Source organism: Leptonychotes weddellii, chromosome 13 (genome assembly GCF_054177405.1).
Source record: "Leptonychotes weddellii isolate Sample4059 chromosome 13, ASM5417740v2, whole genome shotgun sequence".
NCBI lineage: Eukaryota > Metazoa > Chordata > Mammalia > Carnivora > Phocidae > Leptonychotes > Leptonychotes weddellii.
In genome coordinates, this window is record NC_138381.1 from 22489114 (window position 1) to 22501782 (window position 12669).

A 12669-nucleotide genomic window follows, 5' to 3' on the forward strand; every position below is an offset into this window, starting at 1 on the left:
AGGGAGCCCGATGCGGGACTCGATCCAGGGACTCCAGGATCATGACCTGAGCCGAAAGCAGTCGCTTAACCAACTGAGCCACCCAGGCGCCCTGAATTCATAGTTCTTGAAGGAACGAATGAATCTGCTTGCTTATTTGTAACTAACTAGACACAGGGTCGATTAGAAATCTACAAACTCTTCCCTGGTATCTCACAGAATTCTCTCAAAAGCCTAAGAAGGTAAAACTCTGGCAACCCCCGTCCACAGCTCCAATCCAAGCGAGACTAGGGTTCAGGTGTCCCCCTGTTGGCCCCCATACAGCGGCATCATGGGTCTCAGGACCCCACACAAGCTGCAGTCTGGTCCTTCTACTAGTTGGGACCACCTGGTTCCCAGGCCCATGTGAAGTCTACCGAGGGAGGGGAGGAGAGTAGGCACTCCTCCCGCATTGGACACGCACAACAGCCGCATCAGGTGCACCACATACCCTCTGAAGGGCCGCTTGGCAACTGGACAGAGGGTACTCCTTCCCACCGTGCTCACCCAGCCCCGGCGCACAGAGAAAGGCTGGAGAACAGGGGCGTGCTCCGGACATGCAGACGGCTCAGAGCACTGATTAGCATTCGGCCCCAGAGCCCGCATCTCAGCAGCTGCCACCCAAACAGGCAGGGGGAGAGAACTGGAAAACTCTTCCCTAGCCCCATCTCATTTCAGATTCAGAGAGAAGGAACGGGAGGATCTGCAGCTTGTCCTTGCAGCCAACGACCCTCATGGGGGGCAGGGGGGATGGGGATGCGATACTTGTATGTGCTGCAGTTTGAACAAGGCTGGTCTGGCTCTGAACATCATGCCTCTCTCTCACTGGGGGCCAGGGGGAGCTGCTCAGACAATGGAACCCAGAGTGGCTTACAGCTGAACAGCTTTGCACCAGCAAAGGGTTAATGAGCAGTCACGTGGCCACACAATCATGGTCCACCTGGACGCTCAGGCCCCACAGGCTTGATAAACAAAAACGAGGCTCTCAGGCTATGCTAAATCAAATAACTGGACCTAAAGGAGTGTGTGCACGGGTGTGTGTGTGTGTGTGTGTGTGTGTGTACATTAGACTGAAGCCCAGGGACGACTGGAGGTGAGCCAATAAAATTTCACAAATAAATCTACCCCACCAGCTTGGTGCTAAAACCTGAAGCTTTACTAAATCGTTTGTTAGTTAAGGACTCCCTTCTTCCCTGTTTTAAAATAAAAACACTGCCGGGAAAGAAATTGATCAAATCTTTCTTTCTAGGTGACCAGTTGGGCCCTTGGTATTTTGGAGGAGAGAGGGAAGCTGGGAGTGAAGATGAATCAAAGAATTCTGGAAGGAAGATAAAAGTTTAGGGCAACAAATTTGCCATTAATTTCAGCCTAGAGGAAGCACAAAAATGGGAAAGAAAATCTTTCCCACTTTTCAAATCATTAAATGATTTAATCCAAACACACATCAGAAGCTCACCAAGATGGAAAACACAATTTTTTCATTGACGACCTGGGTACCAACATCAGAACGGCCTCTTTAATGACAAAATTGAAGCATCCATTCTAAACAGATAATTACCACTAATAAACGTGCCCGCAAAACATTGGGAAAAGGCTGTTGATGGATGAAATAGAACTAAAGCAAACTACTAGAATCCGCCACTCTGTCATTTCCCTGAGCATCGCTGGCAGACAATGGAGCGAGCCTCAGAGGTTCACAGGTCAGGATCCACCCCAGTTCTGCACGTTAGTTATTAGCTGTTTGCCCCTGGGCATTTCCTTGCCTGTCCGACTAGACAGGTGGTTTTCAAACTATGTTCCCTGATGTTCTGGGGCCCTGAGATTTCTCTGCGTAAGGGCAAGGCCCCCTAGCAAAGTAAGCACTACCCACCATCTATCTAGCTGCGACCAGAATATCCCTTTTATCTGTTTCATGTATCAGGGTCCCACACAAGTTCAACTTGTAAGAAGGACTCTGTGGCCAAAGAGAACACTGGAAAGCTCTGGATTAGATACCCTCTGGGTTCGTTCCAAAGCTAACCCTCCATGGCTCCCTCGTGCTGCCTCTGCGGGAGCGCTCCAGTTCAGAAAAGCCAGCGTGGCAGGGGGGCTGAGGGAGTTTGGGGGTGAGCCCAGAGCGCAGGAAGCAGATCCTACCTGTGATTCTGCCCACCGTGCCTTTCACGAAGTTGCCAGCATACCCAGCCACGTGAGCTCCCAAGCTGTAGCCGATCAAGTGGACATTCCCGAGAGAAAAATCATCCTTCTCCTGCGGGAAGTCACAAAAGTGACTGTGAGTGAAGTGTGTGGTCCTGAGCCCACAGGGTCACCAGCAATTCAACAATCCTATGGCCACAAGGAAGAGCCAGGGGAACCGGGGACAGAGACTGGCCAGGGCGTCGCCCGCCTTGCTGTCAATGAGACAGGGATGGGATGCAGCCAGGGAAGGGGAGGGCAAAAGGACTTTACGGCACTTTAAATGCCAAGTGCTGAGGGCAGGGTGGAGGTTATGACTGGAAGCTACATACCTGACCCTTGGGCTACATTTCCATTCCCTCGGGCACTATGGGAGGCACCCGACTCACTGGACACTAAGCGCCAGCCACAGGCTGCAGGAGCTTACTCTCTCCCCACTTCTTAGGCCCCAGGAGCTGCTGGTCTGCTCACCGCAAAGCCACCCAGAGAGAGGGCACTTCGCTGGCAGGGTGAGGAGGTGGGGCCTGGACCCCACAGCTCAGAAACCCAGCTCTACAAAACAACCCAGGCAGAGAACTGGGGTACGGCTTGAGAACCCTGACCAGACTGCTGCCAGGAGTCATCCGATTCCATGGGCAAAAGGAAGATCAGACTGGAATCGCCCAGATCATGGGGTCACTTTGCCAGTACACCCCTGCCTCCGGGTAAGTCCACTGATCTCAGGCAAATCATTAACCTATAGAGAGTAAATGTAAGACCTCGAGATCTGCTTTCCACACTTAATATTTTAAGCATCCAATTAGACTGCATTTGTTGGAACCAAACTTCTCCTTCCCCTGAGGACAGCCACCCTTCAGAGGAAAAGAGCGGACTTCAGTAAGTTTTCAAGATTTCATGCTGGTCCTGGCTCCTGACTATTCCCAACCTGAGGGCATCAGCGAGGAATGACCCATCAGGCGAATTTTCCTCCGGCAAATAAAGCAACAGGCAAGATCCAGAGATACATCAATAACTAAAACGCTTTCCAAAGTTCCAGCTTTCAAGCATTTCAAGCAATACTTAATTCAGTAAAAATTTGAATCCCAAAGACATTCTTAGACTCCTGGAGTTCACTGTCACCCAGTCTGAGCTGTATTCTCTTAAGCAGTTTCGGGTTCAAGATCTTGTTCTTAAGAGCGGTTACCTGCAGCCAGTCGAGCATCCTTGCAACACTGTGTCCCACCACCCTGGTGTTATTGACCGCGTCCGTGTAAAGCTGGTGGGCCAGGGGAAGCCAGTCAACCACGACAACATTGGCTTCTTTCTCTCTTATCTGCAGGGCTGACACCAGCTTGTATAGCCAACTTTCAAACATGCCACTCATCTGCAAAGAAAACAGGGCATTTAAAAAAATTCTTCTTATGGGTTTCAGAAATCCGAATGAATATGGAATTCAGTTCCATGACCCTCTCCCCAGCCAGTTCCAGAACTTTCACAATGGCTCCTCAGGCTCCAAACCTTTGCACGTGAGCAGGGCCGGCCACAGCCAGGATTGCTACGTGAGTGTTGGGTCTCCCATTGCTCTTTATGTCTTGCTTTTTCCCATCAAAATTTCCATCGCTGGTGTCTTAGGCTGCCACCCACTGTCCAGTAGGGCCACTATGACATAAGTGGTGGTGGCCGTTCTGGCCTGGGGTTAGCCAGAGTCCCTATCACAGATAAGCACGTGGTGCCAAAAGGCAGCTGGGAAGGGTTGCCTTGGAGAATTAGCTTCTCTATCAGAGATGCAAGGAGATGCTGTCTCCTAGGCAAACGCAGAGTTAACAGATGACCCCTTCCCACAGCTTATCTCTGCCATCCCTCTCGATTCCAGAGTAGGGAAGATCTCTCCTTGGAATCCCAAATTAGAACTCAGAACACATTTTCCCACAGAAACAAAGTTATAAATAGTGCCTAGGTCCAGTTCTAAACCTATCCACATGTACATTATTAGATAAATAGATTTTCTGTGCCTGGCCTGGGAACCCAAACGCCATTTACAATCTTGCTTCTATGGGAAACTGCTGTTCCAAGTTCCAAACAGATTACAAAAGAACTTTCTGGAATGCAACCCATTTGTAAGTTGCAGGCAGTTTGTATTTGCATTTTGACAAGGGCCTTAAAAAGGTTCAGTTGCATGATTCTAATTGTAGGCTGTGGGATGAGGATGGATAGCCAAGCCCCTAACCATCTCTGCAGGCACATTAGGTAGATAGGCACTTACCCCCCACCCCCCACCCCCAGGCCTGACCCCAGCAGTTGGTGATAGACCTAAAGACCCAGAAAGCATTTAACGGATATGAATTTCTCATCATTAAAAGGAGGAATGTCCCCTCCCAATTAGCCCAGGCAGAAACCTGCTCACTTAATAGTGTCATTTTCCTACAGACCATCATTATACGAATGAATAAACCCCTCGCTGGTCAAAAGCTTCTAAAGCCGAGCATTAAAGCCCTTTTTTGTTGAAGTTTGTCATGGGCCTTTCAATGTGAATTGCTCAGCTAGGGCACATAAAGAGCACCAATGCCTTTAACCAGAGCCATCTCTATGCAAACAGGAGGGCACCATGCCAACGGCGGCCAGCAATCCAGGCCAGCTGGCTCTGCATAGACTCTCAGAGCCAGTCAAGTTGCTGCATTTCAGCTCAGCTCTTAGGAGGCACGGCCCCCGGGAGGCAGTGGTTGACCAATGTAATTAAGTGTAATTAGAAGGCCCCTTAAGAGCCAGTGGAGCTGGGCTGCTGCCTTCAGGAGAGCCACTTTCTGAAAGCCCAGCATTAAATACCACCCTGCTGGAGTCCATATTGCCCCCTCAGCGAAGTGCCCATTACATTCTTCACAGCTGTCTGCAACACAAGCAGCCCACAAGAAAAGAGGGAGAGAGAGAGAGAGCAGAATTGGGAAACACCAGTCTTCTTTTTAATTGACCAAAACAAAGGAAACCAAATCTTGTGTCGAGCTGCAGAGCTCCCTCCCCTGGGGCTCACCGTCCATCCATGAATGATGAAAAAGGTTTTGGCTGTCATGTTGAAGCCACAGTCTTCCAAGGGCTGGTTGTGGCCCAGGGAGAGGTAGCATCCTTCATGGTCTGAGTCCCCAGAGGTGCGGAGGTTGAATCTCACAGGAGATTTGGCAGCAACCTGTATATGCCCGGATTTGTGGTGCTCCTCTGGGGGAAAAAGAACAGAACGTGTGTGCATCTGGCGGGGGCTTGGACAAGTGAGAGACCTGGGGTCTAGTTCTAGTTCAATCTTGAGCACATTACTTAATCCTCTGGGTTTCAGTGTTTATATCTGCCGAATGTTTTCTCCTCACTTCCCAGAAGAGTTGCAAAGATATGATAAAGGGACATCTCCATATTGAAGAATATTAGTTAGTCACGAGTCCTAATTACTATGAATTACTGTGACTCTGAAATAAACAGGTGTCTCTAGTTTTTCTTTCCTCTTCCCTATCAAACGAGTTCTCCTTCCCTCAAGTGACTACTTGGTCCTCACTTCTTTTCCTGAAATGCTAGGGACCAACTGAGATTCAGAATTCGGAATGTTTCAGATTTTAGAAAGGCCTTCTGGGACGTAAGCTATGTGGTATGTGACATCCCCAGTGCGGTCTGGGGCATTCCCCAATCATCAAACACATGAATATTTCTGCAAGGAAACACACAACCACTCACCACTCAAGGGCAAAAATAAAGGTTATAGATAGCCTCGTGTCAGTTCTGGTCCGTTTCTGCGGCCAAATGAGTTCAGGGCAGGTAAGGCCGTGTCTTGCTGCCAAACAAATTACCAAACAAATGTTCCAATTTTGAAAGCTTCTGGATTTTAAATTAGAGATAAGAAGCCATCAACTATCATACAGTGGGCTTCCCCTAGTATTCCCAGCTGGATTCCAGCACTTACTCCAAAGACCTCCTGCATCCTCAGGACTCCTTGCCATGCCAGACATGGGCCAGATGTTCTTCTAGTTTGTTAAATAAATGACTGAAGCCGTAGGGGAAATTCATAAGAGCAGCAAAACCGTTCCTTCCCACTCCACTGCTCACACAGAGCGCCCAGCTCCCAAAATACGGCAGATGTTACTGAGGTCCCTATGGCCTCTTAACTCGAAGCACTGTCATCACCGCGCTATTATGGACAGTCATAAACGAACCCCATCCAGCATTCTTCCAGCCATCCAGGAAACTATCCCTTGATAACAGCTTAGGAAATTAGCAAATCGAACTCTCCTGTCACCCAGAGATCAAGGAAAAAAATACCAAATGACCACTCCAGGAGTTTCATTTATCCCAGAGTTAAGAAGCAAATGGAATCACGGAAGGAGAGACCAAAATGGTAGAGAAGGTGGCGATGGGGAGGAAAAGAATACACCAGATGTAAAAGGATAGGGTTCCAGAAAATGCAACTAAATATACATGAGCAGACCTCAGGTTAACTGTCATTAAAGTAATGAACAAAAGCTCCAGACGGCAGAAATTTGAACCATGGACAAAAATAGTCTGCTTCTCCAATTCCCACCCAGGTAGCCATTCACAGAGACCAGATGGGGAATTGTAGGAGAAAAGGACAAAAGTCTTCTGGCTTCCTGGGACAGATTTGTGGATAAACCCACATATTGACATAAAACGTTCACCTGAGTATCTGGCCTGACCCAGAGTTCTCCAGCTTCATTCCTACTACTTTCAGCCTGGGTCAGTTCAGCCTCTGGGACTTTACGATTGGTCTTCACCCATGTGCCCTCACGGCTCATTCTCTTAACGTCCTTCAGTTCCTTGCTCGGTGGTCAACTTCACAGGGAAGGCTGACCACAGATTAAAAGCCTGACCACCTTCTCCACCAACACCCTGTTCCTCCTCTGCTTTACTTTTCTCCTACTGAGCATCACTTATATATTTTAATTAGTTTGGTGTCCGTCTTCCCACTACTGAAATGTAAGCTCCATGAGGCAGGGGTCTTCATCTGTTTTGTTCATTGCTGTATCCAACCCCCACCCCCAGAAGAGGCACTAAGCAGGCACAATAACTACTTTCTCAACTGAAAGAATAGCCCACGAATACTCAGAATCACGGAACACAGAAGTTGGAAGGAACCTTAGCGCTTTACAAGAGAGGAGCTAGAGATGTGAGTAAAGCAAAGCTTTCCCATTCATTCAAATTAACCTGCCCTCGTGTACATAAACTGACATGGGCCAACATCATGCCCATGATGGCTCAACCTCAGCAGAAGAGTAGAAAATGAGATAATGGGGTGGAGTTTAGGGGATCTCCCCTCTCCCCTGCATAACTAATTGACTTGGCACCCCCGATGGGTGATCCTACCCTCATTCCACCAGGGCAGGCTTCCTCTAATGGAAGAGACTGCCATACAGAACTCAGAAGGAAGAAAGTCCAGCATCTAGGAGGAGGAAGGTGAAGAGAGGTAGGTAGGAAGAGTGGTGATTGGAAAGGGTGTAGGGGAGGAGGAGGCCCGCCACCTGGGGGAATAAGCCCCGCAGCCTTCCCCCACGTTACTCACCAAATGCTCCCTGCAAGCGCTAATCAAACCACAGCCAGCTACCCTGCCCCCCTAACTTTCCAAACACCTACACCCAGTTTAGAAGGAGGGGCACCAGGCGACTTAGCTCTAACAACCTTCTTGCTTCGCAAAGGGCAATGTTGAAGAGCCGTCGTCAGCCCACTCTGCTGGTTGGACGGCACCCATCCAGGGAACCTTATCATGGAAGGGGGTGGGGCGAGAGGGTGAGCGCGGGCCAGCGCCCCCGCCCGCCGGCGGCCTCTCGGATGCCTTTCTGGGGATGTCCTCGTCAGAAGCGCCAAGGAACAAGTGAACCGCAAAGCTGATTAGAGGAGCGACTGGGCAGTGGGAAAGGCAAGAGGGTTTCGCAGGCACCAGGAGGGGCTGGAAAGGGGTCGGCAAGACAGAGAGGGGACGTGGCACAGGAAAGTTGGGAGTGGGTGGATGGGGCGGAGGGGAATAAGAATAAGTGCACGTTACCTCGCAGCCATCCCTCCGGACCAGGGGGTGTGGAGCTTCCCGCGGCAAAGCAACAATAGACGCTCCAGAGGCAGAACAGAGGAACGGAGTTTCGCATCCTTCCCCGCCACACCCCCTTCCCCGAAACGGGACTGAAAAAGAGAACACCTCTCGGGGTTTCTGGCAGTCCGCGCGGGTAAGACCCGCAGTGGGCAGCCCTCTCTTGGCCAGAGAGCGGTGGCCTTAGCCAGCTGAAGGTGAAGGTGGGAGTGAAAGTTTGGCTAATCTGAGCCGCGGGGAGTGGCGGGGAGTATGAAGGGGCTTGAACTGGATCTGCTCTCACCCGTGCCGCCCGCCCGGGAAGCCAGGACTTGCCGCTGTCACTCCTCGAACTCCCGGCGAGGTAGTTTTTTAAAGTATGGGAGTCATCTGACCCATCGCCAGATGGTGATTTGCATAATTTATTCCCGTCCCCGGACTCTGATTGGTCACACCTTCGCTGACGCCCGAACCGAGACTCCCCAAAGTTTGAATGAAGCGCAGCACACCCACCGCGTGGACGCTCCGCACGCGCGGCCTCGCTTCCAACCCCGCCCGCTTGGCTGGCAGCCGAGCTCCCGCCACCGCACTTCCTCCTTGTGCCGGCTCTCGGACCCCAGGTTCTCCGCTCGCCCCCGCCGCCCCAGGGGGGACGCCGCCCCGAAATGCGATCCCCGGAGAAGGCAGGTTATCCTTTCCCAAGTGCAAAGCCACCCCTGCGCCCGAAATGAGCTTTCCGCGCAGCCAAGAGTCAGGATGGAGGAGAGTCACCAGGTCACCCTTTGGGTCCTTCTCTTTTCGAGCCCCCTTACCCCCAGCGAGGCCTGCGTGCGACAGGTGCGTACAGAGTGATCTGACAATAATCGGGCAGAGCTGAGGGGCTGTGGGCTGTGGGCTCTGGCCTGCCTGGGCTTTTCAGGATCGCACAGACCCTTTCCGCGTCACTGTTCCGCCACTAGCAGCAAAACTTTGGGAAATCCACCCAGCTTCTCTAAGGTCGTTCCGTCCTCCGCAGTACTCGGGTGGTAACAGTTCTCGCAGCTTAGGGATGTTAGGGAAATTAAGAGAGATAGTGTGGTACAGCCCTTAGCGCGGGGCCTGCCAAGTGTTAGGATCTCTCTTGCCTTGGGGGTGGAGTGCTAGAGGGATACCAGGAGACACTCCCCAAAGGAACAGTGAGCCAAACTCAGAGGTCTCAGACGCGTGACCAGCGCCAAGTCTCGGCCCCACGCGCCCAGCTCCCTGTTAATTGGAATTAAGCAGCAGCTTCTTCCTTTCCTTGGTCATTTTTTCCCTCCTGTCCTTCCCTTTATTTTTTTTTTTAAAGATTTTATTTTATTTATTTGAGAGAGAGAGAGTGAAAGAGAGAGCACAAGAGGGGGTAGGGTCAGAGGGAGAAGCAGACTCCCCACCGAGCAGGGAGCCTGATGCGGGACTCGATCCCGAGACTCCGGGATCATGACCCGAGCCGAAGGCAGACGCTCAACGAACTGAGCCACCCAGGCGCCCCTTGTCCTTCCCTTTATTGATCCGCGTCCCCCCTCCTCCCTCCGGTGCTGGCTCCAGCTCCCGGCTCCCCGGAGGGACCCTGGGACTGAACTTAGAGTGACCGAGACCTTGACTGTGAGTCTGCGGCTGACGCCTGGGAGCCAGAGCTGAACCTGCGGCAACTTCTGGGCGGCGGCAGGGACAACTGGGAGGCGGCTGCGCCCCAACAGCCCTTGGGGACGGACGCAGAGCCGGTAGGAAGGACAGAAGGCGCCACGACAGGGCTGCGCTCCGCCGTCCCTTCGCGTTCCAGCCAGCCAGGGTTGGCTCTGCAAGATTGCATCTTTGACCTCGAGTAACCCCACCGTCGCAGGGAACCAGTCCCACTCTTGCCTGGGGAGGAAAATGCCCGGGCAGCCTCGCGCCCCTTTCTTCCTGGTGTCAGGGCCCCAGCCGGGGAGATCAGTGTGGGGAAACCAGTCCTGAAGAGCAGGTTCTGTTCCTGCCTATCCTGGTTACTTTTGTTACTCTGGCTGCCAACGGAGCTCCCTTTGTCCCTCCCATGTGCTGTAATAAATTAACAAGAAGCAGGCTAGCTTTATTTTTTAATATTAAACCCCGTGCACTTTATGGGATGGTAAATGGCACCCCAGATACGTTCCTTTCCTTCTGCTCCAGCTCTCCTCCATTGGTAAACGATACAGACATAAGTCAGGTATTATCTGCGTTTTGTAGATAGGAAAACTGAGTCATGGGGACAGGCTGCAGGTTTGAAGGTCGTTTTGACAGCCAGGTCTCTCTCCGCTGCTCTAGAAGCCAGTTTAATTTGGCCAGTTGGCTTCTAAATAGGAGCTCTTGGGAACCATGTCCCCCATCTCTCATGCCTCAGCGGCAAAAATCCCTTTTTCTGTCCTGAGTTGCTCAAAGCCATAGTCCCTAGAACCGTAACTGGACAGTGTGGAGGATGTGTCTTGGGGGTCTTTGCCACATGTGAGATCCCCTAGGAGAACTAGGTATTCCTGCAAAGTTGGTTATCTTACCTGGGGGGGAAAAAAACAGATTCAACAAAATCAATATCCATTTTTTTAACTGCCAAGGCTATGAAACCATTAAGTTTTACTGCTGGTTGGTTAGAGTGCCCTCCTGTGTCTCTATATTAAAATATAATGTAAGAACTGTCAAAGGTCATAATGAAATAACAGTCACAGCATAAGAGTAATGTGTAACATCAACTGTTTGTTATACTTCATACTTTCCAGAAGAACCACAGGAGATCCGGGGAGCCTCCTGTGTGGAGGAAATCTCTGTCTGGGGAGTTTCAACAGAAAATTCTGTTTAGGGGTCCCTGGGTGGCTCAGTCGGGTAAGCATCTGCCTTCCGTTCAGGTCATGATCCTGGAGTCCCTGGGGATCTCTGGAGCCTCTCCGGTTCCCTGCTCAGCAGGGAGTCTGCTTCTCCCTCTGCTCCTCACCCCACGTGTGCTCTCTCTCACTTGCTCTCTCTCTCTTAAATAAATAAAGAAAATCTTAAAAAACAAAGAAAAGAGAAAGTTCTGTTTGAGTTGCTGTCAAAATTTCAAGGTCTCAGGCTACTCTAGTAAAGGATTCTGGTCATTCGTTTTGCCTGCCAACATGTGAAGGCACCTTTCTATGTTGAAGGAATGAATTCTCCTTTTATGAGACCTTTCCAGCCTCCCTTGCAGGTAGAGTTTAAATTCAGCCAATCAAACTCTAACCTGGAAGCTAGTGACGCCAGAAGCCCATGGCCACTCGGCTCTACCAATGGGGCAGCAGCAGACACAGCCAGCTCTGGTTCTCTGGGGCAGCAGAGGGATCACCAGTTAGACCAGTCTGCAGTGGGATTTGGCCACTGCCATCTGCCTGAATGCTCTCCCAAGCCTGGTTCCTGTGCCCTGCAGAGATTCGGGGTTATTAGTCAATATCATTTTAAAGATTTTATTTATTTATTTATTTATTTATTTATTCATTTGAGAGAGCGAGAATGAGGGAGAGAGAGTGCACATGAGAGGGGGGAGGGTCAGAGGGAGAAGCAGATTCCCTGCTGAACAGGGAGCCCAATTTGGGACTCGATCTGGGGACTCCAGGATTCATGACCTGAGCCAAGGCAGTTGCTTAACCAACTGAGCCACCCACGCGCCCCTAGTCAATATCATGTTAATGAGTTCCTCCTCAGCATTGCTTGCAACTAACAAGATGACTCAATCACCAGATGTTAACTGAGCAGGTACTACAGGTAAAACAAGGGGCTGAGCACCCCCAAGGAATGTTCGGGGGTCCATCCCTGCACTCATGAACAAAGGTAGAAAGTTACAAGTGGCAACAGATCCCTGGCTAGGAGCTACCAGACATCCAGTGCTGTCCAACAGAAATAGAAGCCACATGTGTTCATCAGCTGGGGTTGCAATAACAAAATACCATGGAGTGGATGGCTCGAACAACAGAAATTTATTTTCTCACAGTTCTGGAGGCTAGAAGTCTGAGATTAGGATGTGAGCATGGTTGGGTTCTGATGAGAACCCTCTTTTTGGCTTGTGGATAGCTGTCTCCTCACTGTCCTCAGATGACAGAGGGAGACAGAGACAGAGAGTGAGCAAGTTCTCTGGTCTCTTCTTGTAAGGGCACTAATCCCATCATCAGGGCCCCAACCTCCTGCCCTCATCTAAACCTAATTATCTTTCAAAGGCCCCATCTCTAAAGACCATCATACCGGAGATTAGGGCTTCAACATATGAATTTGGGAGGGAGGGACACAATTCAGTCTGTAATGCCACATATGTGATTTTACATTTTCTAGTAGCAACACAAAAAGATAAAAAGAAACATGCGAAATTAATTTGCTAAATAGATTTGACCACAGAAACCTTGTCCCACAAAGAATTTAGTGAAGGCTCAGAATTCTCCAAGAACATTGTTTGGAAAGCACCGGATTAAGAACTGTAACCA

General features: G+C 50.5%; 1 protein-coding gene across 2 annotated transcripts in view; it reads right to left on the minus strand.

Annotated features, from left to right (window-relative positions):
• The window catches only part of LIPG (lipase G, endothelial type), a 22408-nt gene extending 13849 nt beyond the window's left edge, over positions 1 to 8559 (minus strand). The window contains exons 1-4 of one of the 2 annotated variants that reach the window (XM_081801251.1): positions 8201 to 8558; positions 5198 to 5379; positions 3377 to 3556; positions 2155 to 2266 (exon numbers count right to left, since the gene is read on the minus strand). In XM_081801251.1, the coding sequence (XP_081657377.1) occupies positions 2155 to 2266; positions 3377 to 3556; positions 5198 to 5379; positions 8201 to 8297 (571 nt within the window). In that variant the 5' untranslated portion in view covers positions 8298 to 8558. Of the gene's footprint in view, positions 1 to 2154; positions 2267 to 3376; positions 3557 to 5197; positions 5380 to 8200 lie in introns of both variants that reach the window. The other variant, XM_081801250.1, reaches the window with a different exon arrangement.
• Between the last annotated feature and the right edge of the window lie 4110 nt (positions 8560 to 12669).